Consider the following 18,502-nt stretch of genomic DNA (forward strand, 5'->3'; position numbering starts at 1 on the left):
ACCAGCCAAAGATTTAAAAATCTATAGCATTGTTTGAAACAGAGATCATAAAGTGATGAAGCGAAAATTGCTATCTTGAAGAACCTTTAAAAAATTACAGCACTTTCAATCCACCTGTTTAGTGAAGCTGATCCGCTGAAATCCGTCTGCCCACGAGAAGAACCGTTGTAGGTTTTTAAAGGATCTACAACGGATGACAGACTTAATTGGATGAATCCAGTGGAATATGATCCGAACATAAAATTCAATGATGGATCAGCTGAAACAGTTCAAAAATACAGATGGATCGATAATGGATGCCGACGAATTGAAAAAAGAAGGAAACAAAGCGTTTTCCAATAAAGAGTACAAGAAAGCTGCCAAATTATATCGGGATGCTATTAGGACCAATCCTCAAAATCCTGTACTTTATTCCAACAGGGCAATGTGCTTCATCAAGCTCGAAGATTGGAAAAGGGTGATATCAGATTGTGAAAAGGGACTATTGTTTGTGGTTAATAATGGAAATAATAGAAACTTAAATGTCAAATTGCTTTGGAGAAAAGGAATTGCTTTATCAAAGATCGAGCAGAATGAACAAGCTTTGGAAAGTTATAACAAAGCCTTAAAGCTTGATGCTGAAAATCGTGTTGTTTTGAATGAAAAAAAAGCGTTGCAATTGAAAATTCTTTCAAAAACTAAGCAGAAATCTAAATTTCAGCAAGAAAATAGCGAAATTCAGGAATTAGATGTTCAAGTGGTTGATACACTACCGGAGAAGTATCAAAAGCTAATAAATATTGCTTTTAATAAAACTGGAGTTTCAAAGACTCTGGGTCAATTTCAAACTATAAAAAATGGTTTATTGAATAATAGTGGTTTTGATGGTATTTCTGATGAAAATAGTTTCAAATCAGATTCATTAGTTTCTGTTATCAGTAAAAGCAAAAATAATACTAGAAAGATTTTTATAGAAGATAAACTAGAATTTCCAAAAACTCCAACTGTTTATTTTCTCAACTCTTTGTCAAGATATGGATCCCAGTATGATGCTCAAATCTTTGAATACATATTTTCAATAGATTTGTATATCTTTAAAAGCTTATTTCTGAAAGCTGGAATTGATTCGGAATTTTTGGAAAAGTTTTTGGATGCAGTGATTTATTATATTAATGGAAAAGAATCGATAAACCAGAATATTTTATTGCTTATGGATTCATTTTCTAAATTTCGTCGATTTGATATTTCTCTTTCATTATTGGATGTTGAAAAGCGAAAGTTTGTTCTTGATAGAATCGTAAAAGTGAGAAATCCACAAAATACATTTATAGTTCATTCAATAATAGAGAAATGGTCAATTTAATAATACCATAAGCAATAATTCTTAAAACTAAAAGAATGTATATTGTAATTTTGAAATATATACAAGTTTTTCAAGTGTGAATCCAATTTAACAAAACCAAAAAAATTGATATTATTTAGAACAATCATTTTTTGTCAGCATTTGTGGTTGGCCTTACTAGTTTATTGATAGCAGAAAGATTTCTGGCCTTAATTAAGACTTGACGTCTAGTATTTGATCCCGATAGATTAATTGAAATTGTGTATAAACCAACAAAATCGAATTCATCCAATTTATCGGCTCTGTCAGCAATCTTCTCTCCGTAATAAATTAAAATATTCTTTTCATCTAATTTCACATCGGTCATGTTGTATAATCTTTTGACAAGCTCTGGTTTTGTAATATTTTTCTCCAAATATCCAGATTCTCTGGCCTTTGTCAAAAACAACAACGATGGAGGTAAAGTTCTTAAACGACTTATCTTAATACTAACATGGTCTTGATTTGAGTCTTCCGATTCTTTTGGTTGTTTGGCTGAATCAGGTGAAGTCTTACTGTCGGATGTTTCAGATGTTTCAGGTGAAACAGCTGCTTCGATAGAGGTTTTCTTCTTTGATTCAGATTTGGAAAACATAATTCCAGTTAACAACTTTTGAGCTGCAACCTTTTTCTGCTCGATTTCAATCTTTTTCAACTTGAGCTGTTCTTGAGCTAGCTGTTGTTTTCGTAGTTGTTCATTTTTCAACCTCTCCTGCTCTTTTATTTTAAGCTTTTCCATAAGTTTGATCTTAGGATTATCCACAACAGGTATTATGGGTTTTCGACCATTTGTCAAGTATATGGCGCCATTGTAGCGGTGCAAGCGATTTCTCATAATACTGTGCTTAACCTCCACGATTTCACCAGCTACACCGATTCCCTCAAAGTTCTTCAATAGCTGCACAGGTATTTTGACTCTTCGAGTAATGGCTGACCATCTCACAAAAACCCTCGAGACAGGGGAAGACACAAGGGTATTGACGCTGTTCCTTACTCCCAAATTCATTTTGTCGAGATGGAAACTGAAATCGAGCACTGAGAAACTGAGAAACTGAGAAACACTGGCAAATAAAAACCACAAAAAAAACAATATAATCAGGTCAGGTGACCGAGATGGTGGAAGAGCTGCTTTTGTGGTGCTTCCGCTGCTGGATTTCGTGCATTTGCTCCACTGGCGGTTTGGGCAACGTTTTACTGTTTGCCATCGGAGCCTCTGATCATCTTCTCTGGAGCAGATGGGGTTGTTGCCTGTTGACTGATATACTACTCTAATATAACCCTTAAGCTGTTTATCTCAAGTTGTTCAGTAATGTCGTCTGCCTCAGCTTTCTCGGTTGATATGGAGGCTGTCTCAGTATTCCACGACGCTGCTGCTGCTGCCGAATCTGATTCTGCTACTCCCTCAGAGTACACTGACTCCCCAGAATTCCAAAACCGCAATTGCAAATCTGCTTCTAGTATCGTCCACCTGCTCTACCTATGTCTTTCATTCAGCTTTAAAGCTTTTTTGGAAATCTTTCATCTTGAAAATGGCCAATGGCCAATGGGTTTTCCTGCAGAAATTGACTTGTAACTAACGACAATGAACTGCTTTTTTTTTTTCTCTAGCTTATGGCGATGCAGCTTTGGCGTTTCCCTCAGCTCTAACAGATCGAACCGCAATGCCTTTTAGTGCCTTTAAAACTCCCCATATTACCTCTGGTCGATGGAGAGATCTTAACAGAATTGCCGAAATATATGGTGCTAAAGCCTCAAATGTTAACTTAAGTGGTGAGGAGTTTGTTGAGAAAGGTGTTTATGACGTCTTCGATAACTATCATGATCCTTATCCATCCTGGAGTTCTGATTCCAACATTCCAATAAATAGAAAAAAGATTGAAGACATATTTATCTCGTTGAGTGATGTATTTGGCTTTCAATCAGATAACACTAAAAATATGTTTGATCACTTGCTAAGGTTATTGGATTCAAGAGGCTCAAGAATGCCGCCTCATCTTGCTCTAAGATCACTACATGCTGATTATATTGGAGGAACGAATTCAAACTTCAAAAAATGGTATTTCGCTGCTCAATTAGATATTGATGACACTATTGGTTTTAAAAATACAAAAAGTGACGGCGACCTCAAGAGAAATGCTCGATCTAAACTTGACCAAACTAGTTTGGAATTCTTTTCCATTGAAGAATCTAAAAAAAAATGGGCAATCAACATGAAAAATCTTTCTTCTCACGATTGTATTGTTCAATTAGCACTTTATTTGTTGTGTTGGGGCGAATCAAACAATATCAGATTTATGCCTGAATGTTTATGTTTCATTTTTAAATGCTGCAATGATTACTACTACTCTCTTGATTTATCTCAACCCATTGCTAGGCCTTCTATTCCATTTCTCGATCATGTTATTACCCCTTTATACAATTTTTATCGTGATCAGGTTTACGAATTAACAAATGGAAAATATCTCCACAAAGATAAAGATCACTCTAAAATAATTGGCTATGATGATATAAATCAATTGTTTTGGTATCGTAAAGGTTTACAAAAATTGGTTCTTAAAAACAAGTCCCATTTGTTAGACTACAAATCTCACGAAAGATACTTGTTACTCAAAGATATCAACTGGTCAAAAGTATTTTATAAAACTTATAAAGAAAGTAGATCCTGGTTTCATGTTCTTACTAATTTCAACAGAATTTGGATTATTCATACTTCTATTTATTGGTTTTACACTTCCTTAAACTCTCCCACTTTATACACAAAAAACTATCAGCAACAACTAAACAATCAGCCTTTATCACAGGTAAGATTCACTGTGATGGCATTAGGTGGTTCCATTGCATGCTTGATTAATATTATCGCCACCATATGTGAATATAGATTTGTTCCAAGAAAATGGCCCGGTGCACAACCATTAACCTCAAGAATGCTTTTTTTATTATTTTTGTTTGCTATTAACACTTCTCCTTCTATTTATATCTTGGGTTTTATTCCAATTAACCAACCAAATAAAGCAGCGTTAGGGATTTCTATTTCTCAGTTTTTAATATCAATTTTCACTGTTATTTATCTTTCAATTGTTCCATTAGGAAGTTTGCTTGGTTCCTACATGAATAAATCTGACAGAAAATATCTTCCCACAAAAACCTTTACTTCCTCTGTTCATAAACTTCAAGGAAAGGCTGCTCTATCTTCTTATGGATTATGGATTGCTGTCTTTTTGGCAAAATTACTGGAATCTTACTTTTTTATGACACTTTCATTAAGAGATCCTATTCGTGAGTTAAGTAACATGAGAATGTCTAAGTGTGTTGGAGATGCTATCCTTGGGAAGACTTTATGTACTTATCAACCTTTTATGGTTATTGGTTTGATGTTCTTGACAGATTTAGTTTTGTTTTTCCTTGACACTTATTTATGGTTTATCATTTGGAACACATTATTTTCTGTTTGTCGCTCTTTTTATATAGGAGTTTCAATTTGGACTCCATGGAGAAATATTTTTTCAAGACTACCAAAGAGAATTTTTTCAAAAATTATTTCTACAGATGATCGTAATATTAGACCAAAAGTATTAGTTTCTCAAGTATGGAACTCAATAGTTATATCAATGTATCGGGAACACTTGCTTTCTTTAGAACATGTTCAAAGACTTATTTATCAACAAATAGTTACCCCAGGAGCAGAAAATGGGAATGTTTTGAAGGAACCTTCATTTTTTGTTGCTCAGGAAGACAAATCGGTAAAATCTTCTTTGTTTGATACACAAAATGAAGCACAAAGACGTATTACTTTTTTTGCTCAATCATTGTCCACTCCCATGAGAGAATCTTGTTCAACGGATTCAATGCCAACATTTACTGTTCTAATTCCCCATTATAGCGAGAAAATAACTTTAACTTTGAGAGAAATAATTAGAGAAGAAGATAAGTATTCTCATGTAACACTTCTTGAATACTTGAAACAGCTTCATCCTTTGGAATGGTCATGTTTTGTCCAAGACACAAAAATGTTAGCCGAGGAAATTGAAAGCGGGCTCTCTGAGGAATTTAACTCTGATAAACAAGCTTATGATGACTTGCCCTATTATTGTGTTGGGTTTAAGTCGGCCACTCCTGAATATATTTTAAGAACAAGAATATGGGCTTCTTTAAGATCTCAAACTTTATACCGAACTATATCCGGTTTCATGAATTACTCAAGAGCCATCAAACTTTTGTACGATGTGGAGAACCCTAATTTGGAAGACTTTAATAACGACGAACAGTTGAAGTTGGAAAGAGCTGCAGTCATGGCTTTAAGGAAGTTTAGGATAATCGTTTCAATGCAACGTATGTGCGAATTCAATAAAGATGAGCAAGAGAATAAGGAGTTTTTATTGAGAGCATATCCAGAACTTCAAATAGCTTATCTTGAAGAAGAAAAGTTGGATACCGGTGAAGTAGTTTATTATTCTTCTCTAATTGATGGCAGTTGCGAAATTTCAGGCGATGGACAAAGAGAACCGAAATATAAAATAAGACTTTCTGGAAATCCTATTCTTGGGGATGGTAAAAGTGACAATCAAAACCATGCTTTGATATTTTGTCGAGGAGAATATATCCAGTTAGTAGATGCTAATCAAGATAACTATTTAGAAGAGTGTCTTAAGATTAGAAACGTATTAGCTGAGTTTGAAGAATATGAACAAAGAACTGATCTATATCCTGAAATAGACAAAATTACCTCCAATTATGATCCTGTAGCTATAATTGGAACTAGAGAGTATATTTTTTCTGAAAATATTGGTATCTTAGGTGATGTTGCAGCAGGAAAAGAACAAACTTTCGGAACTTTGTTTGCAAGAACTCTTGCTCAAATTGGTGGGAAACTTCATTATGGCCATCCTGACTTTTTAAATGGGGCATTTATGACTACAAGGGGAGGAGTTTCAAAAGCACAAAAAGGTTTACATTTAAATGAAGATATTTATGCCGGAATAAATGCTATGATCAGAGGAGGCAGGATTAAACATTGCGAATATATGCAATGCGGGAAAGGTCGTGATCTTGGATTTGGTTCAATTTTAAATTTTACAACAAAGATTGGAGCAGGCATGGGTGAGCAAATGTTGTCAAGAGAATATTTTTATCTTGGGACCCAGTTGCCATTAGATAGATTTTTGTCATTTTACTATGCTCATCCAGGTTTTCATCTTAATAATGTTTTCATCATTCTCTCAGTTAAGTTATTTTTGATTGTGAGTGTGAATCTTGCTGCTCTTACTCATGAAAGTGTTATCTGTGAATACGACCGAAATAGACCTATTACTGATCCACATAAACCTAGTGGTTGTTATAATTTGATTCCAGCTATTGAGTGGTTACAAAGGTGTATTATTTCTATTTTTATTGTTTTTTCCATTTCATTTGTTCCACTTATGGTACAAGAGCTTACTGAACGTGGTGTGTGGAAAGCATTTACTCGTTTGGGAAAACATTTTGCATCATTATCTCCCTGCTTTGAAGTTTTTGTTTGCAAAATATATGCACAATCCTTGGTTAATGATTTAGCTGTTGGCGGTGCTCGTTACATTGCTACTGGAAGAGGTTTTGCGACAGTTCGTATTCCATTTTCTGTTTTATACTCTACTTTTGCTCCTCAAAGTTTGTATTTTGGTGCATCAAATTTACCAATTTTACTTTTTTGCTCTATTTCAATGTGGAAAACTGCTCTATTATGGTTTTGGATTACTATTATTGCTTTATGCATTTGTCCATTTTTGTATAATCCTAACCAGTATTCTTATAATGATTTTTTTTTGGATTACAAAAATTATTTGAGGTGGCTTTCTCGAGGAAACACTACCTGGTATCATGATTCTTGGATAAGTTATGTTCGAACTATCAGAACTCAAATTACTGGATCAAAAAGAAAGAAACTTGGGAAACCTGGAGATAATCTTGCTTCTGATTTTAAAAAGCCATCAGTTACTAATTTGTTTTTTTCACAAATATGTACCCAATTGTTTGCAACTTTGTCAATCCTTGTTGCATATTTTTTTTCAAATTCTCAAAATGACAGTAGAATTGGGGCACCTAGTAATATTTTGTTAAGAGTTGCAATTTTTTCACTTGGGCCTATTTTCGTTAATATGGCTGTTCTCATTATTCTTTTTGTTTTCTCGTGCATTTTTGGTCCAATTTTGGGCTGCTGTTGTCTTAAAGTTCCTGCCGCAATTGCTACTCTTGCCCACATACTTTCTGTGATTAATTATGTTGTTTTCTTTGAAGCTTTGTGGTTTATTCAACAATGGGATTTTTCCAAAACAATTTTAGGTGCCAGTAGCTGCATGATGGTTCAATGTCTTTTGTTCAAGATTGTAATTGCGGTTTTTCTTACTAGAGAAATGAATCATGATAGAAGCAATAGAGCATGGTGGTCTGGAAAATGGGTTACTGCTGGACTAGGCTGGAATGTAGTAACACAACCAATAAGGGAGTTCCTTTGCAAGGTTATTGAAATGAGTATGTTTTCTGGCGATTTCATTCTTGGACATTTGCTTTTATTTATACAAATCCCCATTTTACTAATCCCATACATTGATCGCTGGCACTCATTGATGCTTTTCTGGCTAAAACCAAGCAGGCAGATACGACCTCAGGTGCTCTCAAGGAAACAAAAAAGAAAAATGTCCGTCGTTATTTATTGGTACACTATTATATTTTTACTTCTACTATCATTGTTTGTACTAATTTTTTTGGTTCCAACATTTTTTAAACTTTTTGACTTGGATGATATTAAGAATGAATTACCTGAAAATATTCAGCAGCTATTTCAGCCCAATTTTTCTGGTTCTAACTCTAGAAAAGGTTTAAAAGGATATAGGCTAATGATGAAACAATTGCGTGGTTGATTTTACATGGGGAGAAAGAGGTTTATTTTGGTTTTTGCTAGTCTTTGGGAACTTCATTATACATTTCTTTTTTATATTTTTATTTTCTTGGTACTTTTTTTTATAATCCTTTTGGCTATGGTTGTAGAAAAGATATCCTATAATAATATTATTATATCAATTTAAACTATAAATATAATAACTTAAAAAAATCGTAAGAAAAAGGAAGAAAAGCTTTAATTAATTTTTCAGTATAGTGAATTGGTATTTTCAATAAAGCAGCCTGGGGTTGAATCGTTTCTATCAATTAATTCACCGATTTGGTAAACTGTTTCACCTGATTCTTCTAACAATTTAGTGACTTGATTAACAGAAGCTTTTTCACAAATTAAAGCCATTCCAATACCCATATTGAAAGTTTTGAATATATCATCTGTAGGAATATTACCTACTTTCCCAAACCATTTGAAAATCTCAGGAACGTTCCAAGATTTCATATCAATTTTAGCGGATAAATGTTTAGGAAGAGCTCTTGGTATGTTTTCGACTAATCCTCCACCGGTGATATTAGCCAAACCTAAAACCAAACCTTTGGAAATCAATGGCAATAGTTGTTTAACATAAATCTTAGTTGGGGTTAAACAGCTTTTACCGACAGAGGTGTTAGAATCCCAAGGAGCTTTATCAAACCACGATAATTCTTTAACTTTAATGATTTTTCTGACTAAAGAGTAACCATTGGAATGTAAACCATTTGAAGCTAAACCTAAAATAACGTTTCCTTTAGACATTATGTTGGTTTTTGGAAGTATATTTGATTTTAAAACAGCTCCAACAGATGTTCCATTGGTATCGTAATGACCAGGACCATACATTCCAGGCATTTCTGATGTTTCACCTCCAATGAGAGCACATCCAGCTTGAATACAACCATCAGCAACACCCGAAACAAAATCAGTAGCTACCTTAATGTCTAAACTTCCGGTAGCAAAATAGTCTAGAAATAATAGTGGTTCTGCACCTTGTACAACCAAGTCATTTACATTCATAGCAACCAAATCAATTCCAACAGTATTATGAATATTCATCTCTTGAGCTATTATTAGTTTTGTACCAACACCATCAGTTGCAGCAACTAAAAGAGCTTCAGATGCACTATAGCCACTAGCTTTTAAATCAAATAAACCACCAAAGCCACCGATATCAGAATCAGCACCAGGTCTTTGTGTTGACTTGACTTTTTGTTTAATTTGATCAACCAACAAATTACCATTGTCAACAGAAACACCGGCATCTTCATAGGTAATAGTTGAATTAGCTACAACATTCTTTTGATCTTTGAAAGCTCTATAAGCGATATCCGTTCTAAAATACTTTCCATTGAAGTGAACACAATCAACACCTTTATAAGCACTTGCAACAGCTTTTTCTAATGTTTTTCCAAAAGCAGTAGCAGCAATAACTCTACCACCACTGGTGACGATTTTTCCCTCAGAATTGTATTTAGTTCCAGCATGAAAAATGTAAGAGTTTTGAGGTAAATTATTGTAATCAACTACAATTTCATCTCCAGTTTTATAGGATTCCGGATAACCTTGAGCGGCCATAACAACTGTAGTTGCAAAACAATCTTCTTTAACATCAACTTTAACGGAATCTAATCTATGTTCAGCACAAGCAAGACAAATTTGAGCTAAATCACTATCATCTGAAAGAAGAGGTAAAACACTTTGGGTTTCTGGATCTCCAAATCTAACATTATATTCCAAAACTTTTGGACCGGACTTAGTTAGCATAATACCGGTGAATAACATACCAACAAATGGAAAGCCATCTTTCCTCATACCATCAATTGTTGGTTTAAGAATAGTTTCTCTAATTTTTTTTAATAGTTTTGGAGTTCCAACAGGAGCAGGAGCGTATGTCCCCATGCCACCAGTATTTAAGCCAGTATCATTATTTCCAATTCTTTTGTGGTCCTGTGCAGGAGGTAAATCTATGATTGTATAACCGTCCGAAAAGGCTAAAATTGATAATTCATCGCCTTGAAGAAATTCCTCGATAACCACTTCATCACCGGCATCACCGAAATTTTTTTGAACCATAACTTGATGCAAACCATCTAAGGCCTCCTGTTTGGATTGAGGAATTAAAACACCTTTACCACCAGCAATACCGGAGGCTTTGATGACAATATCATAATCAATTGAGTCAATGTAATTTTTTGCACTTTCATAATCACTAAAATTTTGATATTTTGCGGTGGGAATACTATGTTTCTTCATAAAGTCTTTTGAAAAAGTTTTTGAACCTTCCATTCTAGCAGCTAATTCAGATGGACCAAATACTGGAATACCATGGTTTTGGAAAACTTTAGAAATACCATCAACTAGAGGTTGTTCTGGGCCTGGAATAACTAAATTGATGTCTTTTTTTAAGGAAAAGTCTAACAACTTAGGGAAATCTGATTTATTAGTATTGATTGGGACATTTTCAATTTTGGAATTTTTAATTTGATTTGCGTTTCCAGGGGCAATATAAATTTTGCTCACAGAATCAGATTTGTTTAAGAAATAGGATAAAGCAGATTCACGACCACCATTACCAAGTAACAAGATATTCAAAGACATCTCCAACGACAGCTAAAAATAAAAGTTTAAAGGAATAAAAGAATATGTTCAAAATATAATAATTATAATCAAAAGCGAAACAGCTGAAGCAGTTTAAGAAATCTTTGCGATTAATAAAATCGTTGTCATCTCCATTAAAATTTTTTTTCTTCTCCAGAAAATCCATCCAGAAAAAGTTTTCTTTCTTTGTGGGTCGAAAAACAAGCGATGAGCTCCCAATGATTTCAAGGGTAAATCAGCACCGCGTTTCAAAAGTAGGCGGTTCGAGTCGCGGCCGAAGCAGTTAATGCTTTGCGGGTAACCTTTGGGGGCTACAAATTTTTGTATGTGCTTCTCTTCCAGCTATTGAATTGAGTTCAGCTGAATAGGTTTTGAGTGAGATATTACAATGAGTGCTATTATTATGAGGACGAACTGCTCGAGATTGCTTGTTTTTAGAAAGAATTGGAGTTGTGTTCAGAGATTGGTTTTCACACTGTCCGTGAAACCAGCTTTTTTTTCTCCATTCATAGCTGATCAAAGAAATTGCACATTCTCAGGTGAAAAGAGATGTTTTTCTTCATCTAGAACTGTCTGCAAAAAAGCATCGAAAACAAAGGGGTCAAATTCGAAAAGCAAGAGACATCAAAAACAAGAAGAATCTGAAGAGGATGATAAACCGGATTTCATACTTGACATCAAAGCAGTGGATGCTGATTTCAAAAAGGTGATTGTAGAATATGAGAAATCTTCAAATTTAATTAAACAAGGGAAGTATGATGGAAAAAAGTTTTATGAATTGACGATTAAGATTCATAATGTGGATTACCGTTTTAAACAAGTTGCGCAAGTGTTGGCTAAAGTTGGTAATAACATAGTCATTGATGTATTTGATCCCAACCATGTTAAATATGTGATATCGGCTATATTGTCTGAATTGAATTTGAATCCTCAAGTAGATGCAAAGAATTCGCAGCAATTGAAAATTGAAATTCCTCCTCGAACCTTGGAAGATAATAAGGAAATCATTAAGAATCTAAAAACCAATCGGGATTTGTTCAAAAATTCTTTGAATAAAACGAGTTTGGAAAATATTAGATCCAAAATTTTAAATGATATCAAAAAAATGAAAAATGAAGATCTAGGCAAAAAATATTCTGCTCAACTTGAAAAATTACACAAAGAGTATGTTAAAAAAATGGAAGATCACTTAAAAAATTCTATTCAAACATTCAATTAAGATTTTATTATTATTAATGTATATAGTAAGAAAATAAAACCTTTGTAATATAGTAAGTACATATACTTATTAAATTATTTTTTTTTTTTAAAAAAATAACTGCTAAGAACACACCTATTGGGGCTCTTGCATGGTGTTATTTATTAGTCGGTAGATAAAACTATTACTTATTAAATTAAAAAAATAAAACTAAAAATTAGATAAATTATTTTGAAAAAGTATAATAAGAGCTTTATATATAAAGCTCTAAGTTGTTTCCCAAAAAATAGCCTTTTTAGCTTAGTGGTAGAGCGTTGCACTTGTAATGCAAAGGTCGCTAGTTCAATTCTGGCAAGAGGCATCTTTTTGAAAACTTTTGGTTAGTAAAGTTGATTTGTTATTATTTTACTAGATGATATATTTATCCATTTTCAAACTGCATTTATTTTGAAATTTTTGAGATATTTTCAGTATTTATATGATATCTATATAATATCTATAGTATATTGGTTCTTAATTTGAGATTATTTAGCTTTCTGTATCGTTTAAGAGTGTCTTTCTTTGTTCTTTTAAAGGCCTTTACCCAATCAAGCCTGTTATCCTCAAATTCTTTTTCCCAATTGCTCAAAAAATCATCCTCAAGAACGTTTGTGTTTTTCAATTTACTTAGTTGAGATTGTGTAGACAAAAATGGCGATTCATAGTGTGGAAAAAACAAACCGTGTGTTTTTTCAAAAAAGAGTTGTTGGGAATTATTAATTGCTGATTTTTCAGTACCTGTATCTTCCAAGGTTGATTCATTATCATTATTTTTGTTATTGAGATTATCAATTTTTGCATGGTTGAAATATTTTTTGTTGGCTTCATGATCGATGTCCTCATCATCGGATTCAATCAATTTGAAATTATTTGATATTGTGTCGTTTGTGTTTGAATTAAACAAAGATTTCAATGAGAACTGCTGATTTTTTTCTTTAGTGTAATTTTTGTTTCCATTGTCACTTTCACTTTCACTTTCACTTTCACTTTCACTTTCATATTGAAAATCTTGGTCATCTCCATAATCAAATTGTTGGTTATTTTTAGTAAAAACTACTACGCCTCTATTGGAATCAAGCTCCTTGAATTGAATGGTTTTATGATTTGATTTAGAAGTTTGAGTTTCCGATTCAGTATCCGATTTTGAATGTGATTTTGAATATGGTAAAGTGGTTTTGTCTTTTTCTGAGTCAGTATCACTGTCCTCGAAAGAAAGTTGTTTATCAAAATCAAAGTTTTGCATAAACGTTCCAAGAAGTTCGAGATTTTTGTGTCTTTCTTCTAAATTATCATCATCATCATCATCATGGATACTATTAAGAGATTCGGTTGTATTACTATTTTTAGAAATCTGGTTATTTAGTGTGATATTCTTTTGAGAAGTTTGAGAAAAATCATCGAGGTTAAAATTATGAGAGGAGTTTTTCTCAACTATATGGCCGGAACCATCTAGCCAAGATTTTAGATTGTGGTTATAGGTATGGACTAGATCTTGAGTTGATTTGTTTTTCTCATAGCCCCATAATTTTAGTTTTTGATTTGGTTTGACAACCAAAAAGCCATTTTGATTTAGTTTTTTTTTTTGGTTGGAGGATAGTTTTAATTTGTTTATTCGTATTCTGTAGGTGACGTTGTTGATTGTATTATTGGAGGAAAGTTTTTTTTCTCTTCCATGGAGTAGATTGAATACGTCATTTAGTCTCTTAGAGGAAGAGTCTTTGTAGTATTCTCTTTTATATTGGATGTTATTTCTTTTTAATAATAGTTGAAGTTTTTTGTTGTTTTGTTTAACTGCATTTAGAGAATTCTGATCGATAAACCATGATTGAGGAAATTGAGGAGACTTTGATAATTGAACGATGAGTTTGTTATTTTTGAAATTAACGTTGTTGTAGGAGGAAATTAATTTGGATAGATTCTGCTGACTGATTTTAATGGTGATAAAAGCAAAGTAGACATTATTTAGAAAAGTTTGGGTTGTTTTAATCTCAAAGGGAGAAATGATTTCACCGAATTTTGAAAATCTCGTTTGTAAGTCATCAATTTGATCAACTAATGATTGTGATATATTTCCAACATATAATCTCTGTTCGGCTGGCTTATCTTGGCTCATTTTTGAAAGCAAAAAAAAAAATTTAGAAAAATCTAGTTTAGATAGATTTTATTGAAAATTAAAGAATCAAAAGTAAAAATAAACGTAATAATAAAAAAAAAAATTTAGGTTTGAAAAATCAGAATTTTCCCACGTGACGGTTTTTGTGAAGAATAATTGAGGAAAACAGAATTAGGGAAAATAGAATTACGTAGCGATGTTTAGTACGAGAAAGGAGGAGAGAGAAAGAAGTTGGAAGGGGAGGGCTATTTCGAAGATTTATAGATCGATATTATTATTTCAATTAAAACAGTCAAGTAATTTTTGTGCTTGAATTGTATATTCTTAGAAGCGAGCAGATTACATTGGAGAGCTGAAAACTGAAATTAAACCATAAAAACAAGCTAATAATGATAACAAGAGAACAAAAACAGAATAATTGCCGAATAAATCTAAGAGTGATTAAAATATGGTCAAACAAATTTTAGTCACAAATTTGGAGATTTGTAATGTATCAGCATAAGCAATGGATGCAAGACAACTTGAATTTCATGGGCAGCTGAGCGTAAAACGGATGAAGAGCATTTGTAGAAACTGATAGTGGAATTGAGTCCATTGGGCGCAATCAAGTTGGAAGAAAATCAAACGGATTTAAGAGATCATAAATTGATAATCGTAATTTACGATGAAGAGAAGCAAGATAAAATTTAGGGAGTGAAATACTCGGCGATGAAATAGTCAATAGCTGCTAAAAACCAGAATTAGGGAGGAGGTCGAAAGACAGACTCCGGCACACCAAAAGCAACAAGGACCTTAGAGAACCAGTGGTAGTGTTGAGCCTGCTAATCTTGGAAGCAGCCAAGGATGGACGCTTAGCGGAAACGGTTACGAAAAAACAAGAAATACTGCTTCTAACTCGAATAAAAAAGAAAAAACGTGCGGAAGCCCCCTTGATATGATTAAAAACCATGGAAACACAAGATTCCTAACAACAGCAAATGCCATCTGATTTCGAGGGAATTCCAGCACATCTAGCAAATACCTTACCAAATCACAAACCATTCCAGCAATAGCAAATTTGCAATTACCACTTCCAATAATTGGTGCATTAGAGAACATGATGGACGATGGTGAGCCAATGGAACCAGTTGTCATTCCGTAATTAGAACTGAAGCCAATCCCACACGTCTTGTATTACTTCAGAAGCCAAGTCTGGGCACAAATCAGAAGCCAAGTTCGCTACCTTATGAGCCAAGTTTGAGTCCAACTCTAATTGCTCTTCACACACTCAAAAGTCTATTTTCACGAAAAGCAACAGGAGAAAATACAGTTATGTTGCATTGCTTCCAGGATCGTGTTCAGCGCGACACACCAACAGTAGGATGCTCTCATCGCTGCTGACAAAGCATTTTCTTCTGTATCCTAATCCACTGTTCAGGTACTGCTGCTGATTTGTATGGTAATAAATGTTAATAAACAGTAATAAATGTATCTTTGGGGCCAGTCACGCAATTCAGGTTCCGTCTTTTTACTCAAAGCCGCCTAGTCTGTATTGTGTTTCACATTCCTTTTCTTTAGTCCCTTAAACTTAAAGAGCCAAGTATAACGACTACATCCTTATCTTTTAATTTACATTGCAATCATACCAGTTCAGGATAATGTGACCATGCCTGGCTCACTGCAACATCCAACGTTATACTTTAAACTCTGCCAATTTAATATGAGTCAACATGATTCAAATCTGTGAAACAACTTTTCATTTTTCTATCTTAAAATTTGATTTTGGGCAAAAAGTGGATTGGAACTGACCGTTTTGGGCTCTAGTGTTTTGGTTAGAAGAGCAAAAACAAAGCACTGAAGCAGCAAAGACGCGAACAAGACTCTGAAGACCTGCATTGTTTCTGGTGCTGCTTTTAGTACTGCTTTTAGTACGGTTTACTTGTGGCTTTAACAGTCGGTAGCTGGTTTTCGACCAAGCTGGATCTCTGTGGAACAACATCAAGACTCTGATGCTTTCAAAAACTTTGCCAGTACCACGCTGGCGCAGCAAAATCACCTCTTCTCCCAGAAGCATCTTGTTCGATCAAACCCAACTGGTGTCTTAGGCACCTCTGCGTGGCACGGTGGACACGCATTCTGCTGCACAATGGCAGGTGTTTAGGGTCGGTGATCTTGGCTTTCTGCAGGTTTGCAACCAAGCTCCTGCAGGCCCACGCCCTCCCAAACACCATGTTGCCCGTTCTCTCGCTTTCTTCTCTATCCAGCCCCATCCAGCACTCCAGAACAGACTCAACTCAACTTCCCATACACCTTTCTGGGTATTTCATTCTTGTCCTGCTTCGCTTCTTGGTCTGTGTCTGATCCTCGTTGGCGGTCCCATAGCTCATACTATTCAGTTCATTCAGTTTCTTATTATTCTCATGCTGCACGCTGTAACGCTGCATAAGAGTTCTCTCGAGAATATTAAAATTAGAAGCACCATATTGCAATTACATATCCTGAATTGGAATCTGTTTTCCTCGTTGAAATATATATAAATAATCTGATAATGCTATTCTGTTGTCTATTCTGTTTTTCTTCTCAAGCTGTTTTTTTCCAACTATCTTCGCTCATTAAAATTCATTCTTGAAATAAAATCAACCACAAGTTGCATTTCAAAATGTTTGTCACTCGTTTACTCTTTTTTCTCACCATTTCGACTTTACTACTCTCACTTCTTCTCCCAACTGATGCTAGACATGCTCATATTTTGCCAAAATCAAACAATGCTAAAAAGCAATTGAAAAAAATCTACTACAAAGGCTATGAGGCTAAAAACTACTACAAAACCAAATATAACTACTACTATACCAGAAAAGCTGACACCACCGAGGATGAAATTTGCTCTTCTTCAAGTATTTTAGGTGATGACGCTTCAGCCACTTCAAGTGTTTCTGTCTCAGAATCTTCTATTACAACCTTATCTGGTTCTGCCGGCCCATCATCCTCTTCTGAAATCGTATCTTCATCTGATTCCGATATTGAATCTTCTGAGGGTTCTTCTGCTTCTTCCTCTGCTTCTTCCTCTGAAGGTTCATCTGCTTCTTCCTCTGCTTCTTCCTCTGAAGGTTCATCTGTCTCTAGTTCTGTCTCTAGTTCTGTTTCTAGTTCTGTTTCTGAATCCGCTTCTGAATCCGCTTCATCAAGTGAATCAAGTTCTATTCCTTCTTCAACTTCTGTCTCCTCAAGTGAATCAAGTTCAATTATTTCAACTTCTTCAAGCGCTTCCAGCTCATCAAGCGATGTTTCTTCTACTTCCAGTTCATCTAGTTCTTCCAGTTCATCTAGTTCTTCTAGTTCTTCCAGTTCATCTAGTTCTTCTAGTTCTTCCAGTTCATCTAGTTCATCTAGTTCTTCCAGTTCTTCTAGTTCTTCCAGCTCCTCATCTTCTGTTCCAACTGAGACTGGTTTTCCTTCATGGTTGGCTGAATTGACTGGCCGTACTGATTGGCCTGCACAGTGGGCTCTTGCACCTTTCGTCTCAGGAACTGGCATTGATCTTAGTGATGTTCCCGATATTCCAATTCGTTCACAAGGTACTTGCCCCTCTTCAGATGCTTGTGCATTCGATTGTACCCAATGTGCTGCCTCCGATGATGTCAGCTCATGTAGTGGATTTGCTCAGACTTTTGACGATGGTCCAGCTTCTACCACTACCAACTTGATTAATAATCTTAACACCAAGGCTACCTTCTTTACTTTAGGTCAAAATATCATTTCATACCCAGATATTTACAGAGCTACCTTAGCTAAAGGTCACTTAATGGCTTCTCATACTTGGTCTCATCCATTCTTACCATCTTTAACTAACGAACAAATTGCTGGTGAACTTCAATGGTCCATTTGGGCCATGCAAGCTGCTGGTGGTCATGTTCCAAAATGGTTTAGACCCCCATACGGTGGTATTGATAACAGAGTTAGAGCTATTGTTAGAAAATTCGGTATGAGATCTGTTTTATGGAATTATGATACCAATGACTGGAAATTAGCTGGTGGTGATATCACTCCTGAAGAAATTTTCTCTCAAGCTACATCTTGGATTGCTCAAGGTCCAGGTGTAGTGTTGGAGCATGACATTGTTGCCCAAAATGTTGAAGTTGGTATTGAACTTGCTAGCAGTTACTTCACTGATTTAGTAACTGTTAATGAATGTGTTGGTGATAGTGAATACCAATAAATATCTATTTTAATTTAAATTTGATTTATTCTTCTATATAATATTTAATTCTCTTTCTTTTGTATTTAAAGTTATGGCATATATTTCAAGCATTT

At 34.5% G+C, this 18,502-nt stretch overlaps 7 protein-coding genes and 1 non-coding gene across 8 annotated transcripts; 5 read left to right on the forward strand and 3 right to left on the reverse strand.

The window, feature by feature from the left end:
• Positions 1-292: 292 nt before the first annotated feature.
• Positions 293-490, forward strand: TAH1 (Tah1p; the record flags this gene model as incomplete). The annotated part of the gene is made up of 1 exon (XM_020190910.1): positions 293-490. A coding segment is annotated over one exon (198 nt), but the record flags the coding sequence as incomplete, so codon positions are not given.
• Positions 491-1,466: 976 nt separating this feature from the next.
• Positions 1,467-2,366, reverse strand: MRPL50 (mitochondrial 54S ribosomal protein bL9m MRPL50; the record flags this gene model as incomplete). The annotated part of the gene is made up of 1 exon (XM_020194757.1): positions 1,467-2,366. The coding sequence occupies one exon, from the start codon at positions 2,364-2,366 to the stop codon at positions 1,467-1,469; it is 900 nt and encodes a 299-aa protein (XP_020044799.1).
• A 931-nt stretch (positions 2,367-3,297) lies between these two features.
• On the forward strand, positions 3,298-8,253 carry ASCRUDRAFT_39199 (1,3-beta-glucan synthase; the record flags this gene model as incomplete). Its single annotated transcript, XM_020190917.1, has 1 exon — positions 3,298-8,253. The coding sequence occupies one exon, from the start codon at positions 3,298-3,300 to the stop codon at positions 8,251-8,253; it is 4,956 nt and encodes a 1,651-aa protein (XP_020044800.1).
• A 64-nt stretch (positions 8,254-8,317) lies between these two features.
• On the reverse strand, positions 8,318-11,017 carry ADE57 (bifunctional aminoimidazole ribotide synthase/glycinamide ribotide synthase). Its single transcript, XM_020193991.1, has one exon. The coding sequence runs from the start codon at positions 10,860-10,862 to the stop codon at positions 8,481-8,483; it is 2,382 nt and encodes a 793-aa protein (XP_020044801.1). The 5' UTR covers positions 10,863-11,017; the 3' UTR covers positions 8,318-8,480.
• Positions 11,018-11,499: 482 nt separating this feature from the next.
• RRF1 (Rrf1p) lies at positions 11,500-12,057 on the forward strand (the record flags this gene model as incomplete). The annotated part of the gene is made up of 1 exon (XM_020189412.1): positions 11,500-12,057. A coding segment is annotated over one exon (558 nt), but the record flags the coding sequence as incomplete, so codon positions are not given.
• A 292-nt stretch (positions 12,058-12,349) lies between these two features.
• ASCRUDRAFT_t164 lies at positions 12,350-12,421 on the forward strand. The gene has a single exon. It is a non-coding gene; the product is annotated as a tRNA-Thr (tRNA).
• Positions 12,422-12,556: 135 nt separating this feature from the next.
• ASCRUDRAFT_72434 (uncharacterized protein) lies at positions 12,557-14,212 on the reverse strand (the record flags this gene model as incomplete). The annotated part of the gene is made up of 1 exon (XM_020192072.1): positions 12,557-14,212. The coding sequence occupies one exon, from the start codon at positions 14,210-14,212 to the stop codon at positions 12,557-12,559; it is 1,656 nt and encodes a 551-aa protein (XP_020044803.1).
• A 3,415-nt stretch (positions 14,213-17,627) lies between these two features.
• ASCRUDRAFT_39189 (carbohydrate esterase family 4 protein) lies at positions 17,628-18,407 on the forward strand (the record flags this gene model as incomplete). The annotated part of the gene is made up of 1 exon (XM_020190915.1): positions 17,628-18,407. A coding segment is annotated over one exon (780 nt), but the record flags the coding sequence as incomplete, so codon positions are not given.
• Between the last annotated feature and the right edge of the window lie 95 nt (positions 18,408-18,502).

The sequence above is a fragment of the Ascoidea rubescens genome (assembly GCF_001661345.1).
Source record: "Ascoidea rubescens DSM 1968 unplaced genomic scaffold ASCRUscaffold_17, whole genome shotgun sequence".
In the NCBI taxonomy this organism is placed as follows: domain Eukaryota; kingdom Fungi; phylum Ascomycota; class Saccharomycetes; order Ascoideales; family Ascoideaceae; genus Ascoidea; species Ascoidea rubescens.

Bases quoted from the DNA above. Each gene is read 5' to 3' on its own strand.
- ADE57 (XM_020193991.1), bottom strand. From the start codon at position 10,862: ATGTCTTTGAATATCTTGTTACTTGGTAATGGTGGTCGTGAATCTGCT.